Source organism: Neopelma chrysocephalum, unplaced genomic scaffold, assembly GCF_003984885.1.
Source record: "Neopelma chrysocephalum unplaced genomic scaffold, ASM398488v2 Primary Assembly neopelma1_74, whole genome shotgun sequence".
In the NCBI taxonomy this organism is placed as follows: domain Eukaryota; kingdom Metazoa; phylum Chordata; class Aves; order Passeriformes; family Pipridae; genus Neopelma; species Neopelma chrysocephalum.
In genome coordinates this window covers 9,437,491-9,461,212 of record NW_020897735.1, presented here as the reverse complement: position 1 = coordinate 9,461,212, position 23,722 = coordinate 9,437,491, and the positions used below count along the sequence as shown (strand labels likewise).

The following is a 23,722-nucleotide window of genomic DNA, read 5'->3' as shown; positions in this document are numbered from 1 at the left end:
AGATTGTCTTTAAAATCAGCATTTACTGTCATCATAATCAGCAAAATCCCACCACGTTATCTGTGCTCTAAACACTACAGAGGTAACAGGAGAACAGGGAGGGAAAACAGAACCCAGCTGGGAGGGGCCCCACCAGCCAGGCAGGAGCCCGGGCAGGAGCGGGGAGAGGATTTTTGTCATAAACAGCAGAAGATGCTATTGATGTCAGCTGGTTTAGAAAAGGCTTGGAGCCAGCTGCTGGCTTCCCTAGTGCATGTGCTTCCTATGCAGCCTGTCCCCAGCCCTGCCCTGGCACAGTGGTGTGCTGGGCTGGCAGTGGGGCTGGGGAAGGAGCCGTCCTTGCTGGCACAGGGCATGGGCACGGCTGCCACGGGCAAAGCTGGGTTTGTTCCCACCCCACTGCTCCAGGTGCCCAGGCTAAATGAGCTCTGTTAGCAGCAGCAAGTGCACACAACCACGCTGCCAGTGCTGCCGGTGGTGACAGTGACATGGGGCACTGCCCAGGCCAGACTTGGCTGCCCCAGCAGGGGCTGCATGAGCCACAGGGACCCCCAGCACAAGTCCCTGCTGTTGGCTGCACACCCAGGAGAGGAGCAGGGCCATCAGCAGCAGCAGACGAAACCCCATGAGACCCCACAGTACCCCAGTCCTGCCTTGGTTTCACCTGCACGTGCTGCTGGGGAGAAGTGCAGGGTGACAGGGACAGCCCTGCAGGGGAAGCCAGCTCCTCCAACCTGCCGTCCTTCCCAACGGCTGGAAAACCCTCGATGTTGTCGGCTGGTCACCCAGAAACTTCTCAGAAACCTAAAGCAAAAGAGAGACAGTCTCAGCTGTGTTGGCAGCAGGGGGAGGGCAGGGGTCCCTCCCAGGGCAGTGGGAGCACGAGCGGGGTCCCACAGCACAGTGGCAGAAAGCACAGCCCAAACCTGCCTCAGGACAGAGCAGCGGGTGGAGGTGGCTCTGGTCTGGCACAGCCTGTCACTGGCAGAGCTCTGCCATCCCAGAGACCCCCCTGCCCCTTTGGGGTCTCTGTAACACGGTCCTTAGGGCAGGGAGCCAAAGCAGCAGCCAGGTACAGGGCCGTGGCTGCAGGAGAAACCTCTTCTTCCCTGCTCAGTCACCAGCCTGAGCACAGCACCCGCTGCTGAAAGCACGGGAGAAGGAGCTTTAAATGGGATTCAGTGGAAATGCCAGCACTGCCATGGCAGGAAACGCTGATGGCAGAGGGGCTGCACCTCCTGCCCATCGGGAAGGACCGTGGCACCAGCAGTGATCCCACCACAGGGCAGCCCAGCAGGGTGGGCACAGGGGGGCCCTGCGCTTCTCCCCATGGCTCTGAGGCGTTTGCCTGGCTTTGAATCTCAAACACTCACAAATTCCTTATATTCTGAAACCAATCTTGTTTAACGCAATACAGTGAGAGTTGCAGGATTACTCAGTATCGATCACAGGAAGGCTGGGCCGTGGAGACAAGATCCACGTTGCTATGTGTGGCTTAGCAACATATAAACGTATTCAAACAGAATAATGAAATTATCGTGGGGAAACAAAGCAGCCATCACTTGAGGAGATGGAGGATGTGGAAGCCTCTTGGAGCCCTTGTTTGCCAAGACAAGGAAGATGGGACTTATTGTTTGTGCAAATATGTGAGCCCCCCCAGCCATGCCCTGCTCACAAAAAGGGTGCAATGAAGGCGGCAGCACTCGCTGCACAGGGCAGCTCTGTACAGCTGGGCTGGAGCTCATTACTGAAAACACTCCCTGAGCTGAGCCCTCGTGGGGGGAGCCCAAATACTGGGAAGGGGAGAGCCCATGCCTGCCTCTGGCCCCAACCACGCTGCAAAACTCCCCATTTCTCTGGTTCTGAAATTAGCATGGGTTTTATCCACCCTCTTCCTCACCCATCCCATCTCCTACCTCCCCATGGACCCACTGGCCACCTCTTGAGCTGGCAGCCAGTGCCATGCCCACAGCTCTCAGAGGAGCATGGCTGAGGCCCTGGAGCAGACAAGAGCTGGACCCCATTCCATATCCAGCACAACTTCCCTGGGAGGTTGTGAGCACACCCATGAACTGTCCCCAGCCCTCCCCACCGCCCTGAGGGGCAGCTGGCTCTGCCAGAGGATCTGCTGCTGGCAGCACCATTTTCATCCGAGTGGGCTGGAAACTTTGAAATAAAGATACCTGGGGAAAATATGTCTCTTTTCATTAAACTATTTGGGAGACAATAACTAGAAGAGGGGATGGTGTCTGAGCTCAAATGATCTGTCCCTGCTCATCACCAAGCTCCTGGTTTTGGATTTGCTGACCCTGGCGTCTCTTACCCAAGATCTCTCCACAGCACCTTGCTCTGTGAACAAGCTGTGAAGGCAGAGGCTGAGCTGCCCTGGAGTCCTCCAGGCACCCCTGCAGATGGGTGCTATGTCCTTTTATTATCTGCTGTAATGGCTGGAAGCACTTGTGGCTGAGCCCGGAGTGTGGCCGGCACCGGCGCTGTGCCGCACGCGGCTCCACTGCACGAGAGCACAGAGGAGAGCTCTTCTGGTTCAAGATCTTCTCCTTCACCCCGGGCTGAAGGACTGCCCAGCCACGGGCACCCTGGCCCCGGGGACAGGCGGGAGCAGCCGCTCAGGGGCTGGGGGGGGTGGCCAAGCACAGCACTCCCTGCACACCCCAGCCTGGCGTGTCCATCACCCTCCGGGCACACACGGGCCTTTAAAAACACACTGAGGGCCTACCTGAGAAAATAAAACCAAATTTAACAACCCACCTGTTTGCACAGTTGGAGTTTAATAACACACGTGGGTCATAAAATATCCAGGAGCGGGTGAGGGTGGGTCAGAGCACAAATGCATGTGCTGGGTGCAGCCCTTGCTGTCTCTGAGGCACCGCTCCTATGCCTGAAATGCTGCAGCACATCTACTCCTGGCTGCCACCGTTTCTGCCTTTCTCATGTGGCCACTGGGAGGAGGAAAGCTGCACTGCTGCTGGGTGGCATCGTCTCGAAAATATTCTGAGGATGCCCTGCTTAGACACTTCATGTGGAGCAAAATCAGAAACCTGCTAATGCACTGCTTCCCGTGACAAAAGGAAATATCACAATGCAGAAAAAATATGATCATTCCTCACTGCTCTGTCTGTCTGAGGGGCCCCATCCAGAGAATGCGCTGGCAGCACTGGGAGTGCCCAGCAGTTGTTGGTAAAGAAAATAAAGCTAAATATGCTCCATTTGTCTCCTGAGGAGCTGCAGACTTGCCCAAAGCCAGGCTGGGAAGCTGAGGAGGGAGCAGGGAGCTGTGGCTGGCTGGCATCTCCCCAGTGCTGCTGTCGAGCAGAGGTCTGGGGCTTAGGAGGGATTTCTGGTTTTAATTTTACCCACCTCCATGGTGACATTGGCCTTTCTACAACCTGAAACAGAAGATGCTCAATGGCTGCTTTTAAGCTCATAAATCCAGCTCTGTCTGAACACCCCACCTTCCCTGGCTTCCCTTCTTTGGGATCGTGGCACTCCCAGGACCCGCCAGCACTTTCTGCCACCAGCCTGGCCAGGGCAGGACCCACCAGGGCAGTTTGGAAATAAAACGATTCTTGAAGCCTGAGCAGAAACCAGCTGCTCTCTGGGCAGCCCTCCACCACACAGCCCAGCATCAGCAGTGACAAAAATGACAGAAAATGATGTAGGCAAATGTTACCTGAGGATTTGAACGCTGTCAGCTCTACGGCCTGAAAGAGGGGAGAACATGTGTTAGCAGAAGGTGCAGGTCTGACTGCTTTGCTGCTGGTGTCCCCTCACCACACGCCCTGGGGCCAGGCAGGGCTCCCCAGCACCCAGGGCACTGTCCCACCCCTGAGCCACCACCAGGCTGGGAACCAGAGCCTTCATCCCTGCCCTGAGGGAAGGGCTCCTGGCAGAGCTGCACCTCTCAGCAGCAGTGAGCTGACACTCCATCCCACACACCCATTCTAGGGACCCTTCCAGCCCTGCAGTGACCCACCAGGTTGGACAGAATCCTGGAGACCACAGGAAAATCCAGGAAAGGAGGAGAGGGAGCTCTGTCCCTCAGTGCTGTGGTGGAAAGAGCCTGCACAGCCTGTGCTTAGGGGCTGGTTAATGCTCTGGGAGATGTGAAATTCCTATTCCCAGTCCAACAACAACAAATATCACCAAACAACATTTAAAAAAGCTGAAACACGAAGAACATCTCGTCTGTGTTTGTATCTTCACTCGCTCAGTGTTTTGTCATTTTAAGTGTTTTCAAACGTTTTTAAGTAGCTGCTTCTCTTCATCCAAACTATTGTGCAGCTGCCAGTGACATTCTGAATCCGCCGCTCCTGCAGCGAGTGCCGTGACTCACTGAGCTGGGGAGCAGGAAAAACAGCCCTGGCTTATATAAGTGATGAGCACCCACAGCAGCCCCTGTGCGGGCAGAAAGCAGCCCCCACCCAGCACGGGGTGGCACAATGTGCCCACCACCCCTGTGGTGGGGCTGGGGCTGGGATGGACCCTCCCAGTGCCAGCTCAGCACTGGGGGCTCACACAGACCCCGCAGGGGCACCGGGAGCTGCCACTGACACCGGCATCAGCCTCAGCCCTGGCTGCACCCACGGCAGGCAAAAAGGAAACAAGCACATTAAAAACATGTTTATGCAGCAGAGATACAGCAAAGCCCTCGGTGACCCTCACATAGTGGGAAGCACTTTCTGTCTTTGCCTGCTGAGAAATGCCACGGCCTTGGCATTCAGGAGATCTGCTGCCTCCTAATGCCCCTGCCTCAGGGAACTCGGGCCCCTGGGCTAATCCCTGCGTCCCACATCTCACATCTGGTGCCAGGAGCTCAGCCCTGGCCCCAGTTCACACAGCCAGCACCTGGCTGGCTGGGAAAAGCATCACCTGCTTCCAAGTCCTGGTGTTGTTCAGCACGCGGGGAGGAACAGCATTAACCACAATATAAATCATGAGAGATGGAAATATGGATTTTATTGAGTGGCTTCAAAATGATATGCCAGCTATAGAAGTATTATCTATTGGATAAATAAGAGCTGTCTATGTGACACAGGTTTTCAAAGGATAAATATTAGAGAGGGAAAGAGAGATCCTTCAGTGAGAGACTCATGAAAGTAGTGTTGGATTTTATTCTGAGGAAATTACAGCACTTGTATGTCAAGTGCACAAGGACTGATGATCATTTCAATAGTGGGAGATGGAAGTGGCAGTAGAGTAGTCAAATTTAAATTGTTTCCTGCTTTAGGCCATGCCTTGTTGAGCTCTCCATCCCTCTGAAGGCAGCACTACCCAGCCTGCCCTCCTGGGACAGAAGCAACTTGCCCAGGGCAGGGACAGCAAGCTCCTGCTGCCTGATTTAATTTGCTGCCCCTGGGAAAAGTCTCCTGCCTTGATCCATCCCAACCTCAGTTTGGTGCTTCATGGTTCAAATTCACTGGGCACCTTCTGTTGCTGCACAGCCCTCCAATAACCCCCCCCTGCCATGGCAGTGGGGCTGGTTCCCCGTCGGCTCAGGGCTGAGCCCTTGCCTTGGAGATCGGCTGTTCTGGGGCTGCCTCCTCTCCTGCCCTTGGAAATGTGCCCTCCCCTGCTGTCCCCACTGCCTGTCCCTGCCCAGGCAGGGGGCATCCCCACAGAACTGCCGTGCTCTGCCTGAGGGTGAAGGTGGAAGGGTAACAGGCGTTACATACCGGTCTCTCGGGTGACATAATTGATGAAATTCCCATGGGAATTTTGGCTCCAAAATTTCCTACGGGGTGAAGCGGCACAATGAGTTTGGAGACCAGAGAATAGAAATATTCATGCTTTACAGGCACCAAACAGGTTATCTGTACCATTGCACCCACAAACTGGTTGGAGAACACAAAACACTTTTTCCCCAAAGCTAAACCCCCTATTTCTGCTGCCACCTTTGCCTGTCCTTCTGCAGAAAATTCACTGTAAGACACAAACATGGATTTTTGCCTCAGGAGAATGCAGTGCTGCCTAACATGCTGACAAGCCCCCCACCCATGCCCAGGCAGCCTGCAGGGACCTGACCCCTGTGAGACCCCCGTGCAGGAGGACCCTGCCTTCCACAGCAGCAGCCCCAGAGCTGAGTGCTCACAGGGACACAGAGTGCAAATGAGTGAACACAGTGCCAGGTGAACGGGCACTAAAATTCAAGCTTTGGGAATAACATTTTACTGCCTGTCATCACACAGCCTGGGCTAACAGTGACAGCAATCCTCCTACCTCTGTTGGTGATGTTCTTCACCGGAGGGTCTCTCTGTGCAGGGCTTGGCAGGGCACTCTCAGCTGCAGGACCCAGCTTCCCTGTCTCCCAGGAGGTCGTATTTCTCGGACTTGATAAGTAGTTGATGGGGTGAGAGCAGTTCTGTAATCACAGGGAAGAGATACAGGACAGTGAAAATTGTAACATGAGTCTTCACTAGATCCAGACCCAACTTTAAAGATCGATTTCATCAGCACTGTGGACTTTGGCTCCCACCCTGCCCTGGCACAGCAGGCTGCTGCCTAATTGGGATAGATTATCTTTGGGTCTGTGCTGTCCAACAGGACTGCAAAGAAGGGAGACAAAGGTTAAAAAAAAGACTTCTTTCCAACATAATCTCCTCAAACCAGACCAAAGATACAGCTGGACCCTTCTCCAGCGAGTGCCCAGTGGCTGACGGGGCAGCAGGGATTCCTTCCAACTTACAGTGAATGAGAGGGCCTTCTTCTTGTCCTTCATCCTCTGGATGGCATTCCTCACCTGGAGCAGAGCAAGGACATTAGAGAGGGCCAGAGCAGCTCTATCACAGCAAGAGATTCTCCAGCAAGTCATGGAGAAAAAGCAGCCACTGCTCCAGAGGCACAGTCGGGGCTGTGCTGCCTGTTGCAACGCCTACAAACCCAGCTACCTGTGAACTGCTAATTAACTGTTGCTGTGATGAGAGACTGAACCCAGCCAGGGGCATCTCTTACCTCACTGTTATAGATTGCGTAGACCAGGAATATGTACAGGCCCTGGAGAGGAGAGAGCAGAGGAAGGGTCAGAGATGTACAGCTGGTTTGCGCTCCTTCAGTGGAGGAAATGGGTTTGGTGAGCACTGGAATGGGTGAGACTGGCACAGACAGTGGGCACAACACAGCCAGGGACAGCCTTTCACACTTGAGACCCGGCTCTTCACAGAGGGTTCAAAGCAGAGACAGTCCCTGCCCCACCCCCTCTTCCTCCTCCTCCCCTCGTTTCATCTGGGGGCAGTGGGCATCTCTCAGCGGGCACTCCACTTCCCAAGCCCGGAGCTCTCCCACACTCCCATTCACTCATGCATGTGAAATCCCCCAGGAAACACCTCCTGTTCTCAGAAACAGAAACCACCAGGAATTAATTGCTAGGGGAACCGAAATCTGGGAAGCAGCCCTCCCTTTCTGCCGAGCACTGACCCTGGGGGGCTTTAGCCAGCCTCCCACAGGCCATGTGCAGCAGGATGGGATGGTTCCTCTGTCCCATGCAGTGACAGACCACAGCATGAGACGGATCCTCTGACCCAAACCCCGTGAGGATGGACCCAGAGGTTTTGCTCAGGCCCAGTCTGGACAATCCTTCCCTCTGGCACAACAGGGCTGTGGCAGCACAGTCCCAGCCACCCTCCCTGCTCACACTGAGGACCAGCAAACAATGACATGCCCAGCCCCAGTCCAGGTCTAGGGTGGGATGAGCTCAGGGAAAGCGCCCAGGCCAGGGCTGGAGTGAGCACTGCCTGGGGGCCACAGCCTGGGGCTAATTACAGCTCCAGACCAGCGATTTTGGCCTTAAAGCAGCCCTATCTAGCCCACCAGATTTATGTTATATCTGTGGGGTGTTTTGTTATCGCAGCTAGATAAATCAGCTGCAGCAAGAGATGCAATTCATCTTGTCTTCAATGAGCCTTGCTCTCATCTGCGAGCTCTTGGCAGGCGCAATGGTAGCAGCCCCCTGGCACCGTGCCGTGACCTGTCCTTCAGCCAGCAATGCTGGTCACTCCCCCAGACCAGATTTCTGGCCAGGCTGCCAAGGCAGGTCTTCCTTGAAAGAATCATTCTGGACGAGCGTGGGGAGGGGGGAGCGGAGGGGTCGGCTGGGAGCAGAGCGAGGAAGGAGAGGAGGCCCAGCTGCAGCAGCGGCAGCGGAGAGGCGGCTCTGGAGGAGCCCTCTCCTGCCTCTGCTCCCATCCACACTTCCCTGCCCTCTTCTCCCAGCAAGGCCCACCATGCCCTGGCCCTGAGGAGAAGGCACAGCACGCGCTGGGACCCTCAGAGCAGGATGGATGCTCCTGCCTGGTGTCCGTCTGTCCAGCAGCCAGGTCCTGTCTCTCCACATACCCGGCTGGGCACAACCCCACCGCCTGCTCCACCCTCCCTGATGAGCTGCCTGTGAGCCCCTGCCCTCAGCCAGCCTCAGGACCATCCTTCCTGCCCTGCAAGTGCCAGTGAAGCTGACAGGTTTTACCAACACTGTTTAACAGCCCTGGGTGCTTGGCAGGGTGCTGGTGCTCCCACCTCCCAAATGGGGCTGGTCCCAGCCTCGGGACAGCCACTGCAGCCCCCTCTGGCACAGCACCACAGGCTCCCTGTTGCTGCTCAGTCCCTGGCTGGATTCCTGTGCTGCCTGGCTGGAGAAGGAGCTGTCATGTCTGGTGTGGACGCACAGAATAGCCTTGAAGACAGACAAACAGAAAGCAAACAAACAAACAACTCCAGCAGCAGATTCTCAGGACTCGAGTGAAGTAACATACTGGCCCAAAAGGGAATTCCGAGGAATCCATAAGACAGTGAGCAAGGGGGCTGAAATGGGATGGCTTTCTTTTAACTCTGCAGCTTCCCACCAGCATTTCTCCTCTGGGGTAACCTGCAGATTGACCTGAACTTGGTAATGAAGGGACAGAGGCAAAGGAGCACAGCAGAGTTGTGCCTCTCCACACAGCACCGAGCCTGGAGTTCTCCTGCTCAACAACCCAAGCATGGCATGAGGAGGCACGGAGAACTGATGCTATATTCAACTACCATTAGCACAGGCCTCCTGCCACCCTTCTGCTATCCTTAGGAGAGGAGATGTGGAGAGGCAGCCCTGCTCTGGCCTTGGAACAGCCCATCCCAGCGCCGACGGACGTGCGCCAGCAGCACCCGGCCCTGGAGCAGCGCCAGCCACAGGCAGAGCATCCCTGAGCAACCACCCAACTTGTGCACGTGGTGATAACGCCTGGATTCACCCCTGCAGAGCTGGCCAGTGCTGCGCTGGGACAGGCCAAGTGTGCCAGAGGGAAGCACCGTGAGCTCGGCTGCTCCCTGAGCGCAGGCTCCAGCAGGAGCCAACTCCTACAGAGTCCAAAGGAGAAACAGGGACACGGGTGGAAAACCCTTTGGATCCCAGTGGTTTGGAGGGTATCACCCAACTGCTCTCTTGACTTTGATGCCCTGGAGTAGGATTTGTCATCAAGCACTGGGCAAGGGGCCCTGAACACCCAGTGCCCAGAGACAGGACTGACACTGGGGTACCCTCGGGCACTACTGATGCAGGCATAGCCTTAGCCCCAGGGGTGGGACTGAGCCCATCTGTGTTCCCTGCTGCCAGTATCTGCCTGCAGAGAGCTCCGTGTTCCCCTCAGACTGTGCTGGGAGCAGTGGTGTTCCGTGGTGTTAATCTGTTCAGTGTTTCTCTAGCTCCACCTACAGCTGCCTTCTCTCGAGGTTTGCAAAGCTTCTGCGGCTGCTTTGAATAGTAGGTGACAAGCACACGTTCCAGGACTTTTTGCCACCGTGAGTTTTAGCTATCCTGAGGTCCTGGGAACAGTCCTGGCTCAGTGCTTACACACTAGCTCCCAGACTTACACATTTTGCTTTGCTCTCTTAACCACACACAGGCTGGCTAAAGCTTTAAAGTCCTTTGATGAAAACAGTAAACTCAGAAGTAAATATTAAGTGTTGCTTTATGCACCAGGGTTACTTGCTGCCCCACAGAATTCCCTATTAACACAAACTTATTAACAACATGACTCTGAAATATGGTAGAGAGAAGCAAAGAGCCTTGAAAATGCAGCCTGGTGATGCTACCAAAAAAGGAATAAAGAGGCAGAAGGAGATGACATGACTCACCCAAGGTCTTGCAAGTCAGAGCTAGAAACAGCCCCCACGCTTCCAGATGCCCCGTGTGAGGTTCTGATCACCAGCCCACACCTCAGTCTGTTCCACCAAACACTCCTGCATCCCACCACACCCAGTGCAGCTTCACTGAGCACTGGGAGCATCCCAGGTGAGTGGCTGCATGGCTGCAGACAGCACAGGCTTCAGGGGCAAAGATTTTCAGTCCTTGAGTCTGAGTCCTTGCCCGGTCTCCCTGCAGTAAAGGGAGCTCCAGGGGAAGGGAAGGTGGCTCTGCCCCTACCATCCTGGGGCCACGACCTCTCAGCATGTCTGAAGAGGAGCCAGATGGGAAACACCCCTCCCAGAACACACACCATCCAAGCTGCAGCCAAGCACACTGTGGCTGGACGTGACCTTTGAGACCCTCTCCAGGAACAGCCCTGCTCTAACAGGGATGATGGCACCCACGCCCATCCCTGTCCTGCAGGACACAGGCAAACAGCAGGAGGGACGTCTGCTCCATCTGAGTGCGCAGGTATCATCTTAATTACCCATTAAAGGGCACATAAAAACTCTAATGAAGTTCCCTGTGAGCGTGTTGGTTTGTAACTGCCCTTTTGAAACCACGCTGGTGTCAGAAAGAAGAAACAACAGGAGAAACAACATTTGAACTGGAAAGCTGTGGCATCAGTAGGACACTGCAGAGACTGGTGCTGAAGGGCCACTAGATGAACAAGGTGTCCAGAGTGGTATTTCACGTCTTGGGAGGATGAACTGAGTTTCCTCAGACAAAATAGCACAGAGGGTTGGAAGGCTGGGCTGGCTTCAGAGCTGACAATTGGCCCTGGCTACGGGGCCAGGTAAGTCCACTGAAGCACGAGAAACTGCAGGTACCTGCTTGGCTGTGAGCTGGGGATGCACCTGGGGAGGACTCACCTGGAGAGAGTTCAGCACGATGAAGACATAGGCCCAAACGATGCTGAGGTGGACGAGGACCCCACAGACCCAGGTCAGCCCCAGCACGGGCAGCAGCACCAGGACGGGCTTGGCCATGGCCCTGGGCAGGAGGAAGAGCTCAGGGTTACCTGGGCACATTTCAGAGATGAAACACTAACAGGACAGCAGCTATGGAACAAATTCCTTTGCAAAGAAAATAAGTTAAGATGGGAAAAGCCAAACATTTCATCTCCCAGCCCCTAGCATGTCCCCCTGCTTTTGTTTTATCACTGCAAGTTAGCAAGAAGGGAGCTCTTTGACATCACTTGCCATGAGGAAATAGCTATTTCCCCCCCAATTTCTGCTACAAGGCGAGCTTCTGTATTTGTTTTATTTGTATATGGATGTCACCCTGCCCTCCAGCAACACTCTATCTTTGTGGTTCTGTAAATTTGGGAAAATTTATTTATGCTACAGGGGAACAATGCGTGTCTAGCAGGGGTATCCGGCGCCAGCAAACAACAATAAAGATTCACAGGGCATGATAAAGGAATCACTCAAGCAGCAGTTTTTTAGAGGTCTCCCAATATTGACTGATTACAGAAGTCTGCACTGCCTCCTTCTCTGCATGTGTAACCCTCACCAGCCTTACTTTCAACCCACCAAGTCCCAGGCTTGCACTGCCAAGGGTCTCCCACCCCAAAGGGGTGAGGTTTGGGACTGTGAGTGCAGGTGGAGTCCAGCACTGGGTTTCTGAGGGGGAAGGTGCTGGCTGGGCTGCTCAGTGGCACAGAGCACCCAAACTGCCTCTGGGTGAGGCACAGCTACCCTGGGGGGGGGGAATCCCTTCTGCCCTGACTCCCACAACTCACAGTCTTTCACTTGGCCAAGCTTCTCTGGGCAATCTGGGCCAGGGCCTCACCACCCTCCCAGGGAAGAATTTCTCCCGTATATCTACCCCTGCCTCAGATGTTTCACAGCCAGAGCAGCCCCTTCCCTGCTCACCATATCTGTGCCCCGATCTGGCTCTCCAGGCTGCTGTTGGGTGTCAGCATCTTCGATCTCCTGCGAGCACTGGACACCGTCACCGTCACCACCCGCAGCAGTACGAAGGTGTTCACCTGCCAGGGAAGGGCCATTCACACAGGGGATCAGCTCCAGCAGGGCAGACCTTTTCTGCTGGGAGCTGGTGTCAGAACTCTGGGAGAAAAGTATCAGTACCAAGAAGGCAGCGAATCAAAGACTTCACAGAGCTATTTAAACACGTATGAAATCTAGAAAACTTATCCCAAAACTTTTCCTACAGAATATCTTCCCTGTTAGGTGTTTATTCAGGACCTCCCAAACACTGCCCTTTTCTCTGCTGCTATGTTTTGTATAAAGGTATTGACACTACTTCAAGGATTTAGATGTTCTCATATTAAAATCAGACCTCTAGCTAAGGCAATGTCACAGTCAGCCCACACATTTATCTGCATTCCTAATTGAACAGCCAACACAAGAACTGGTCAGCAAAATTTTCTTCGAGCACTTTTTCCTATCAAAAAGTTGCTTTGGTTAAAGAGATTTATTTGTGTTTTGAAAATCTGTATAAAGCATAACAACATTTTCCCTATGGAAGCAGCAGGCACAAGCCCTGTGAGCTACACCCCTGAGCAGGTGCTGACACCCCTATCTCTGCAATGCTTTTCTAGAGCCAGACCCAAAGGAATCACCCCTTCCCAGCAGGGTTTGGCACTCACAGCCAGGATGAAGAGCACAGGACCCACGAAGGCCCAGATGACGTTGGTCTGCGTGTTCAGCCAGCAGTGGTTTGCTGCCACATACTTGTTAAAGGAAGTTGCAAGGGTCACCCCCACAATAAGAACTGGAAGACCTGCAGAAAAAAAACACAGGTTAAACCCCAGGAAAAGCAGAGATGCTCCACACAGGGCACTGTGCACCAGACAATTGCTTCAAAACCCCCGTGACCAGACACGCTCCAGCAGGAGCCTCCGAAACCCCACGAGCAACATCAATTCCCTGCAGCTGAAATCTGTCCTGGCTCTGCAGGACCAGATTTACAAGCTGTCAGCATCATTCTCTGAGGTATAAAGCATTCCAAGTCCCGAGTCCTGACCAAAGCAATTTACTGTTCAGATTGCTTTTTTAACAAAATGGACAATCAAAGACATAAAACAATCCAAAATACTTGAGGTGGTTGCCCAGCTCTGGGAGGAGCACGGACCTTGAGAGGCTCCTGTGATACAAAACTCAGCTTGTTCAAATGAATTCTATGTCCCTAAAGGGCTCCCTCAGATTAAAGGGTGCTTAGTCAGGAAGGTATTTATATTTTAATTACTAGCAGCCAGTAGAGATGCTCTCCAAGAACAAGAACATACCATAAATCTCCCCTTCCTTTTTTCCCTTTTGCATTTAGAAAAATAACAGAAATGCTGTTTAACTCGTACTCTAAGACTGGCAATTTGACACAACTCAAGAGAGCCTCTGCAGAGCAGTGGCACCCAGCTCTCATATTAAATGAAATCAAAGATTTGGGAATATCTCCTATTCAAACTTTCAATAGACAAAGAAAAAGAACATTTTCCTGAGGACCCAAGGCAGAGGAGTGTGCAGATACCCCAGCCTGTCACGTAGTAGAACTTCATTCTCCTGTCTTCACTCATGTTGACTGCTACCACCTTGCTCCAGAGGAGAAGCCCCTCTACCAGCATCCATGAGAAGGCTGCCATGAAAAAGAGGTGCAGGAAGGCAGTGACCATGAAACACAGCACCTGGAGAGAAACCACAGGGCAGAGGACTCAGGAGGGGACAGAACTGTGTGCGGCTGCTCTATAACTACTTAAATTTCCAGAAGGATTTTTTGGTCAGAAACGAAGCGTCAGAAAAGCAGTGAATTTCCTGAGGGATTGCACAGCGTATGTATAAACTCAGAGACACAGTTCTGGGTGCCAGTTACAGGTAATTAATGAAAGGGTTTATGTTTCTGTTTGCTCTGACAGTGGTGCTGGAGCAGGCCTGGCCCTGCTGGTGGAACAGGACGTTCCTGCTGAGCTCACCTGGTTGCTCTTGGCCAACTCACTGAACATGAGCAGAGCTTCTCCTGCAGCCAGTGCAAAGATCAGGTTCTTGTGCACCGTTGTTCGTTCACTCTTGGGGACACTGAGGAAGGAGAGGGGCAGCCCTGAGCTGCAGCCACACAAAGGGGTGCCCATATCCTCCCTGCCCTCACTGGGCTGTGCAGAGCTGCCCTGGTGACCCATGATCTCTCTGCCACTCACTGCAGAGACTGGAGGGAGCCACTGCTGTGCTCACAGGGCAGATCCCCGTGCTAACCAAGTGACACAGAATGGTTGGCAATAAAAGAAACAGTCTTTGCTCCATTTATTTTATAAAAATTAGTTCTAGCAGAGCAGCTTTTATGGTAAACATTGTTAGTCGCGGATAAAAATCTTGCCACGAGCACCCGGGTGTGTGCACAGCTCACGTGAGCATCTCCACAGAAACAACCAGGGCTGCACCCCCTCTCCCAGCACTCCCCTGACAAAGGTTCTGAAGTAAAATACCAAGCAAAAAATACAGAGAGGGCTACAAGTGCCCAGACTTTTCTTACCGAACCACCAAGAACAAGACGAAGGTGGCTATCAAGGCACAGAAGGAAACTCCACATCCAATAAAAGTCAAGGTCTGCAGTGTGAACTCCTCCTCGGTGGTCAACTGCTCCAGCCATGAAACAACAGAGGACACAAAGCCCCACCTGAATTAACCAGACTGCTCTCAGTCCTGGCATCCACCCCATGGGGTGGCACAGAAAGGCTCCTCACGTACCTGCAGCTCATACACCTGCAGCAGGATGGCAAAATTCGTGGTGTGGTTGCAAAAACAGGCAGTGGAGTCCTGGAGAGACGTCACCACAGAGCAGCCGGCCGTGGACCACATCCCACCAGCATCTGGGCTAACACAGCAAAACCACAGAGAACACACGGGAATTACCACCCACTGCCACAGAGGGCCAAGGCATGAAGGGAATTTCATTCTCCCAGAAGAAGGAGTGTTGAAAGGAGGAAGATGAGGGTATCAGAGACAGGTCTCAATATGGACTTCCCTTTGGCTCATCCTGTGTCTCAGCAGCTTTGCCTTATCCAGCAGGATAATAGATCTAGTGTCAATTTGTGCATTAAAAAGCAGAGTTCAGCCACCACAGCTTCAAACAGAACCTGGTAATTGCACAGCTCTGGGAAGAGCTCCCTGTACAGCCCATCCACTGAGAGCATCCCTGGGCCAGGCATGTCTGAGCACATCCACCAGCCCAGCCTGACACAAACCCTGTGAGGTGCCACTGGTCTCTGGATCCTCAGGACAAGCCAGCCTGTCCAAGTCACCCAGCAAAGATCCCCACCTGAATTTTTGGGGCAGGGACCACAGCTGCAGCAGGCCAGCTCTGTCCCCACTGGCAGCACTGCCCCTCTGAGCCTCCCCAGGACCACGGGAAGGTCAGGGCAGCGCTGGTGGGACCCTTTGGACAGTAACCAGCTGCTTCCAAAAACACCCTCTGCCCACCCTCCCCAAACTGATCCAGGCCTGTTACAAGCCTGGGACTATAAGGAGGTTTTTTGCTCTTGAATGACTTAATCACCAACCCATAATATATCACAGCCTCAGTGTTCTCACTGTGGTGACATTCAGCAAAAACACATCCCAGTGCCAGGCAGGATTTATGAGGCTGGGAGTCCTGCGTGTCTTTGGGCCATAGATCTTGGACCAACTCTTCTTTGTCACAGGCAACGATCATAATTAACTAGGGCTTTCCATTTTAGTTATAGATACCTCATTAGAGGTCACTCTCTTGTGAGTGACTTCTCCAAAGGAAATCTTCCCAGGAGAGCACTTTGCTCCAGCAGACAGAGGATGTCAGCGTGCAAAGGAGGCAAAGAATTCCAGACCCCTACTCTTACCATTACATTTATATTGTGGTGTTTGGTTTTCCAGTGGAAATAAAAGCTCATAAATCTGGGGACCCAAACTGAAACAAGGCACCTGAGGCTGAAGTTCCAGAAGGCACAGATGGGCCACACCAGCATATCGGGCAGGTCCTGCAGGCAGAGAGGGGAGAGAGGTCACACAGCCACACACGTGCTGCACACAGACGGGTGCAGTTCACTCCCCGGGCTGTAACAGGCTCTGCCAGCACAGAACAAACCCCTCCCCAGGGACACAGGAGCCAGGGGAAGAGTCCTGGGCATGGGACACCCCTAAGTCCCAAAGCTCTGGGGTGCTGAGCCATGGCTGGGAACAGCCAGGTCAGGCTGCTGGGAGGTGGCTGGGGAGCACAGCCCCTCCCCAGGGTACCCAGACACGGTGCTGGAGGTGCCTGAAGAGCACAGCCCGTACCCAGGGTACCCAGACACGGTGCTGGAGGTGGCGGGGGAGCACAGCCCCTGCCCGGGGTACCCAGACCCGGTGCTGGAGGTGGCGGGGGAGCACAGCCCCTGCCCGGTACCTGCGCTCGGTGCTGCAGGCGGTAGCGCACGGACGTGCTGATCTCCTGGTAGTGGCTGAGCAGCGTGGCTGAGATGACAGCGGTGCCCACCGCGGTGCTCACGTACCTGCCGGGGAAAGGATGCCGCTCACAGGCACGGGAAGCACGGGGCGTGCTGAGCGAACGGGATCTCGCCTCCCACGGGACAGATCACTGCTGGAGGGGGTCAGTGCCGCCAGCGAAGGGCCTGGGCGCGGGGCACAGTGTCCCTTGGGGTACCCGGCACGCAGAACCCCCCCAGAGCGGGAGGTGACCCTGCGGACAGGCACCGCAGCATCCCGGGCGGTTCAGCCGGGCACAGCGGGAGGCGCCGGTGCGCGGGGATGTGCGGGGATGTGCGAGGATGTGCGGGGATGTGCGGGGATGTGCGGGGATGTGCGGGTGGCCATCCCCACCTAGTGTTCGGAGCTCCCGCCGCTCCGGGAACCACCAGCGCCACCGCCTCCAGAGACGCCTTCTGCCCCAGGCATAGCGGACCCTGCAGCGGTGCCCAGCCATCCCAGCCGGGCTGGTCGCCCCAGGGGAACCAGAGGCACACAGGAGACACGACGGGTGCATCCCGACACACAGGCAGCACCAGGGTTGGGATGGGTCAGGGTGGAGGTGACCCCAAAATCGAGGGACTCAGAGGCTCAATGCAGACTTAGAGACGTGCTGCTGAGGACAGCCCTGGGGCGCGGGGGGTGCGTTCCACTCACTTGTATCCCCCGTCAGAGGCAGCCACGTGCTGGGACACGGCAGTGCCCGACAGGCAGCGCTGCAGGGCCCCGTAGCCAAACCACAGGTTCTTCACCGTGACCCTGCGGAGACCTGGAGGGACAGAGCATGAGGGAGGGACAGGCACACAGCTCTGGGCACCACTGCCCCAATCTGAGGGTGATACTGGAGGCCAGAACACCCTCAGCTCCAAGCTGTGTCTGTAGAGAGGCTGTAGACAATTTCTCCCCCACAGCCCATCTCCCTGTCACCAAGGGTTTCCCCTCCCCACACTTCTCCAGACCACGGGTCAGGGCAAACAGTTTGTGCCATTAAGGAAGGTGCTGCAGAAGTCCCAAGGGGAGACCCAGGGAAGCTCAGGTGTCATAACCAACCTCTGGCTTTCAGTCTGTGCATTTCTTCTGCAGGGACCTCGATGAAGTCGTGCCTGCCCTTCTCGGCAGTCTTGACCACGTATGCCTCCCCACTCAGCTCCTGCCCGCTCAGCTCCAGCTCCCTCACCTCCATCCCTGGGCAGGGGGAAAATCAGGTGCTGAACCAGGGTTCAGCCTTCCTCCAGAGCTACTGCTACAGCAAAGTACCCAAGGACACTACAACCCCAGCCAAGACCCACAGCAACAGCAGACAGGTCCCTTTCAGTGCAAACCATGTGCATCGGGGCTCAGCTTCTCCCATGCCCAAAGGTTTCTTACAATCCTCCTGCAATGCACAGTGTGAGAGGTGCCCCCACACTGTGACACTCTGCACAGGGAAATGGGGAGCAGGCTGTAGAGTTAGTAACAGGTGAGCCAGAGGAGGAGTGGACTTGGAGTGGGAACCAGACAGGGTGACTGATCTGGGTCCTGGTGAGATACCCCCCCAGCTCTAGCAGTGCCACTCACCAATATTCCTGTGCTGGATCGTGATCCTTGTCCTCTCTGCAGTCAGCAGTGGGACTAAAAGTGACACCATCCTGTCACAGAGCTCAACAACAGCCATGGGCCCTCTGACAACCTGCACACACAGAGAGAGCAATGGAAACCACCACCTGCACTGCCAGCTCTCCCTTCCCACAGCTCACAAGGGTTTTCTTAAATGTTTGGTCCTTGGCACAAAAAAAGAGAAACTGAGACTCAAGGCTTTGGCTTTGCTCTTCTGGGATTTCTTCCCTACAGGATGTTCCCAGTTATTTCAGCAAAGAGACAAGGCTGGCAATGACAGAAATTTGCTGGTCTTTATAAAAAGCCCTTAAAACAACATGGAAATAAATAACTAAATAAGCACATGGCATTCAGATTGCTGGTGACACCATTACCTGGCTGACCGACGACCACGCCCCAATATTCTGCTCTTCCAGGATTAACTCAGTCACTTCCATGTAATACTGGCCCAACTGCTCCAGCATCTCCAGGTCATCTCCCTCCTGCACTTCCACATCTGAAACTTGCTTTAGTAATTGAAGCACTTCCAGGAGGTCAGAGGGCTCCAGCGTGGACATTTCTCCTTCCCTCAGAACTGTTGCCAAGGCATCAAGAGCACCAAGAGCCACAGAGAGGTTCATGTCTTGGACACCACTCGTGAAGATGCTGTCAGGGACCTGCCATGGAGAAGATGGTTTAGTTCAGTGCAGAGCCCTGACTCTGCCTGACCATCAGCTGTGCCTTGGAAATTCCCTTCATGCCCTCGCTGGTGCCAGGACACCCATCTGCCCAGCCAGGCATATCCTGGGGAAGGGACCCCTTGTCCAGGCTCCCAGCCTCAGCAGGACAAGTCAACCTGAAGCCACACTTTGCTTGTTTGCTCACAGCATGAGTTACAGCTGTATTGGTCACAACCTCCAGCAGCAGATCAGAAAAGGTCACAGGCACAACTGCTGGCAAAGTGACCTCAAACAGCAGCAGGTGCCAGCACGTCCACCCCAACAGCTTCTCCCTGCTCTGGGTGTCACCTGCCACTGCTGGGGCTGCAGGACTCACCACAGTCCTCGCTGCAAGTGTGTTCACATGGCTGACAAGCGAGTGGCTGGACTCCAGCTGGGCTCTTTTCAGTTGCCAGTATGCATCTGAGAACAAAACAGAAGCAGAAGCAAAGCCATTGCCGTGGTGTCCAGCAGTGTGGTTAACACATGCCATGTTCAAAGCCTGGGGAATGGTCCTCAGATGGTGGCTGTGTCTGCAGGACAGGCAGGACAAGGAGACTTCACAGCTGTATTTTATTTCTAGCACCAGATCCCGTCTGGACAGACAGACTGACACTCCTTTTCTGCCTTCCCCCATATTCCCCCAGCCAAGGAGTCTGGAGATGTCTGGGCTGGGAGGCATCTACAGCACTGCATCCAGAAGCCATGGAATGTGTAAAACCACTGCTCAGCTGGGGAATAGCAAAACCTCCTGTCAGAGCACAGGCAACTGGAGCAAAGTCCCAACTACAGCAGGGTTTGCATGTCATCCCTCCAGAGCAGGCACGAGGCCTTCCCAGCCCTGGGCATCACCCCAGCCTGGACCTCCAGGAGTGCGTGTGGTGGAATAAATAACTAACAGATGCTGTACCCTTTCTGTATTGACAGATGAAAGGCAAAGTCTGCAAACAAGATGCATAACTGAATCCACTGCTGCCAACTTCCAAAACCCGGCATTCCTCGACAGGCCCTGTGGAAACACACACAGTCAGAAGGGCCAGGTCTCCCAGGGACATGCCATCCCCAGCAGGTATCAACAGCAATATCCTGCAGCAATCCACAAAACCCAGTATGACAGACACTGTGGGCTGCTCCTTAGGTGGCCCCAGAACCAGAGCAGAGCAGGGACTGGGCTCAGAAACTGCTCCCAGCTGGTACCTCCTCTCCAGAGGGAACTGGGAGAGGGCAGTGCCAGGTCCTGAGTTCATGACTGATCAGTATTGTCACCCCAGCCTGGCTGAGAGCCCAGTTCCTCCCTCCCAGCAGAGCAATGAAGCACTGGCTGCAAACCCTGGGGAAGAACATCCCTGCCAAGGAAGCTGTTTCTCTCAGTAGAAGAGGAATCCCATTATTAGCTCAGGACATCCGAGCAGCTCTCTGTGCCAGGGGCACTGCAGGGCTCTCCAGTGACCAAGGGTTTTGTGATGACTGTGACTTCAAGTACAACTTGTAAACTGTACACATTCAGCCCAGCTCTGAGTGTGCTGCTGCTTTTCTTCCCCAAGAAGAAGCATCATTCTACCAACTGCACCAAATTCCCTCTCTAAGGATGGGGTTGGTTTCTCGGACTGCCCCTGTGTGCTGAGTGAGGGTGGTGAGTCTCACCTGGGCAGAGGAGCTGGGTGGTCACTGTCTGAACGGAGCTCTCCAGCTCCAGCGTGTCTGAGCTCCATCCAAACACAAGGTCCTGCTCCGTGACCCAGCACGACCGAACCCTCTCGATCTGCTCCGTGCCGAGGACTTTCTGCCAGATGTGTAGGTCAGTGATGTTCCCACTGAAGGACTCCTTCGCCCTGAAGGTGCCCCCCAGGGAATCTTGGTCCTGCCCAATGATGAAGGTCCCCTGGCCATAGATGGCCTGGGGGGCAGCTGGTCCTGCAGCACACAAACCACTGGCAGATGCCCTCCTTTTCCCATCAGCATAGATGGCCCAGGTCCCGTTTTCCTGCTGCCAGGTCACACAGAAGTGATGCCACTGTCCGTCAGCACGGAACACGGGCAGGTACGGGGAGTGGTGCCCATGGACTATGAGAGCAAACCGAACAAAGCCTTCCTCGTCCACGAAGCCCCGGAGCTGGAACTCGTTGATGAAAGCTGGCACAGCGTAGGAGAAGATGGTGGCAATCTCCTGGGTCCTGGTGTCCCACTGCAGGTGGGCACAGGCTGTGACAGCAGGCAGGGCCGGGAAGTCAGAGAGCACCTTCACGTACTTGGTGTCTGTTTTGTCTCTGAACACCAGGACTGGCACGCTGTGGCCTCCTAGAAGGAGAAATTTCAGTCAGCGTGAGGGAAGGAGCAAGGGCCAATAAAGTCACAGTAAAAAACAAGTGAAAACTTTTCCAGTCTGATTTTTCTGAATGAAAAGGATCCAGCAGTAAAGAAACAAGTGTCCATATCCAGTTATACTCACGTCTCCTCTTGGGTTTGTGCAGGACACCATCCCTTTCCTTCAGCCAGACAGAACCTGTGATGTGGTGGGACTGCAGCAGTTTGCTGAAGGAATCTTGCTCACCGTGCTGGGGTTCAAAGAGCAGCTGAGCAAAGTGCTGCTCACAGTACCTGTCAGCGTGCCACCAGTCCAAGGCAGTGGCCACATACTCGTACGTGTGTCTTGAGGTCTCAATCGTGACAGGAGCAAAACCTGGAGAAAGGCACATAATGTGGGGAAACAGGAAGCCTCTCCAAGCCACCTTCGTGCCACACTCAGGGTCAGCCTCTCACACACTGCCTGGTGCATCCTGGAGGAGCTGATGGCAGGAGCTCATCCTCCCACCCAGCCCTTGGGCCGTTCAGTGGGTACAGTGTGACAGACAAGCTCAGACTATATTGGACCTAAACTGAGGGACAGCCCAGAGCCTGCTCCCAAAGCAGCCCCCTGGCCCAGGGCTGGAGCAGGGCACCCTCCCGTGGGACACACAAACCATGCCCAGCTCAGCCCAAAGGAAAACCTCACTGTGGTTTGCCCAGGGATGGCCCTCAGGGAAGCTTGTTCAAAGCAGTCATGAACAAACTAATTTTCTCGTTTTATCCCCAATTCCCAGCTCCTCCCAGCTTCTGCACTTGCAGATGCAATTTGCAGGCACAAAATAACCTGTTTTGTTTGCAGTTGCAGCGGCACACGGAGCAGCAGCTGAGCAAACAGCCTGGCAAATACTCAGCTCTGCAAACAGCATTTCAGGCACAAAGCAGGGAAACAGAAAAAGTTTCTTTACCTTCGTTTCTGCCACTGGACACCTTTTATTTCTCTGTGCTGGATGTTGCTTGTAAATACATAGAATGCTGATAAAAACACTAACCTTTAGAAGTCTGGTTCTTGGCAAGGGCTGCAAAGGCAAGGAGACTCCTGGACAGACTGACCTGGAGGAGAGGATGTGTTGTAACATTCACAGAAACATTAATACTATCTCAAATACTGAAATTATAAAAATTACTGTAAAACTCACCAGAAAGCTGAAGAACCAGGAGTCAAGTCTCAGATCTCTCCTGAACATGTTGACCAGGTGGAAAGCTTTCACTCTTCACTGGAATAAACAAAATATTACTGGAGATGTATTGCAGAGACAGATGCATTCTGCAGTAAGGCAGTTCCCAGACAAAGCTGCTTTCCTCGGAAAGGCTTGAATCAAAAAGGAGAAAACGACTCCCTCTGAAATACCTGTCCTGGGTAGTATCCTATCCAAAGAATTCCCAGTTCTTCTTGAAGAATGCAAGGTCTCAGTTTAACATTTGTTTGCAGGATACAAAATAATTAAGCATAAAGCATACAGATGTGTGATATTTATGAACAGGCAAGTTCGCAGAGCCTCTTTATCTGCATTAACCAAATAAAAAAGCCCCCATAAATGGCATCATTAAATGGTGTTGCATCACTGGCAGTTTTTCTCATCGCTTTTAAAACCTGCACGAACAGAGCACCAGAACAGACCCTGCAGAGCAGTAAGTGCAGCCTCCACGAGCCCAGACACATAGCCCAGCACCACGGAGCTGTCCTGGAGAGCTGCCCAGTGCCAGGGCTTGGCGGTGAGCTCCCACCACCCCAGCTCTGCCCCAGGGGGAGGGAACCCTGAGCGTACGGCAGTAAAAAACCTAGTAAAGTCATAGATGAGGGTACATAAAGACACAAAGATGGAAACTGGCAATGGAAACAAGCTCTAAAGCTGTCTCTGGGCAGTGGCCCCGCAGCCCGGAGTGATCTCTGCTCTCAGCAGGGCTCTCCCGTGTGCGCAGTAAAAGCACACTGAAGCACTTTGCTGCTAAGGGACTGAGGAGATCAGAGCTGCAGCCCGGGCTCTGTGTTCACAAAGTCTTCCAAAGTTCAGCAGTGACTTCGGAAACACTGAACACGGCTCCAGGACCCTCTCTGACGGGTGAGAGACGGAGACACGGCACCGCCAACCTCCCGCTCCTCAGCCCGGCACCTGCAGCCCCAGGTCCGCACTTCGCCAGGGAGGGCCCTCGAGATGGATCAGAGGAAACCTGGAAACCGGTTTGAGCAGGAAAAATAGGGCAGCGGGGCGTGCCCAGTGACCCAGCGGGGTGTGCCCGGTGACCCAGCGCAGCCCGGGTCTGGCACTGCCCTGGGGAGCCCGGGAGGGCCGAGCCCCGGTGCGGCCGCGGGACGAGCGTAGAGCCCGGCGAGGCGGCGGAGAGCAGCCCCGGGGTCTGGAGAGACCGAGAGAGGGACCACGGCTCCGCATCCCGCACAGCATCCCTCACCCTGCACAGCATCCCTCACCCCGCACAGCATCCTGCATCCCGCACAGCAT

General features: G+C 54.3%; 1 protein-coding gene across 1 annotated transcript in view; it reads right to left on the bottom strand.

Moving 5' to 3' along the window:
- Window positions 1–2,918: 2,918 nt before the first annotated feature.
- ADGRD2 (adhesion G protein-coupled receptor D2) overlaps window positions 2,919–23,722 on the bottom strand; it is a 20,973-nt gene continuing 169 nt past the window's right edge. The window contains exons 2-26 of the mRNA XM_027687939.1: window positions 22,400–22,477; window positions 22,253–22,313; window positions 21,367–21,597; window positions 20,562–21,215; window positions 19,828–19,926; window positions 19,255–19,340; window positions 18,594–18,875; window positions 18,181–18,292; window positions 17,674–17,808; window positions 17,281–17,392; window positions 16,544–16,649; window positions 16,081–16,136; window positions 14,872–14,998; window positions 14,657–14,760; window positions 14,103–14,205; window positions 13,664–13,817; window positions 12,786–12,919; window positions 12,049–12,164; window positions 11,044–11,164; window positions 6,970–7,011; window positions 6,704–6,757; window positions 6,238–6,379; window positions 5,694–5,752; window positions 3,692–3,722; window positions 2,919–3,034 (exon numbers count right to left, since the gene is read on the bottom strand). Coding sequence (XP_027543740.1) covers window positions 2,919–3,034; window positions 3,692–3,722; window positions 5,694–5,752; window positions 6,238–6,379; window positions 6,704–6,757; window positions 6,970–7,011; window positions 11,044–11,164; window positions 12,049–12,164; window positions 12,786–12,919; window positions 13,664–13,817; window positions 14,103–14,205; window positions 14,657–14,760; window positions 14,872–14,998; window positions 16,081–16,136; window positions 16,544–16,649; window positions 17,281–17,392; window positions 17,674–17,808; window positions 18,181–18,292; window positions 18,594–18,875; window positions 19,255–19,340; window positions 19,828–19,926; window positions 20,562–21,215; window positions 21,367–21,597; window positions 22,253–22,313; window positions 22,400–22,447 — 3,285 coding nt within the window. The 5' untranslated portion in view covers window positions 22,448–22,477. The remainder of the gene's footprint in view (window positions 3,035–3,691; window positions 3,723–5,693; window positions 5,753–6,237; window positions 6,380–6,703; window positions 6,758–6,969; window positions 7,012–11,043; window positions 11,165–12,048; window positions 12,165–12,785; window positions 12,920–13,663; window positions 13,818–14,102; window positions 14,206–14,656; window positions 14,761–14,871; window positions 14,999–16,080; window positions 16,137–16,543; window positions 16,650–17,280; window positions 17,393–17,673; window positions 17,809–18,180; window positions 18,293–18,593; window positions 18,876–19,254; window positions 19,341–19,827; window positions 19,927–20,561; window positions 21,216–21,366; window positions 21,598–22,252; window positions 22,314–22,399; window positions 22,478–23,722) is intronic.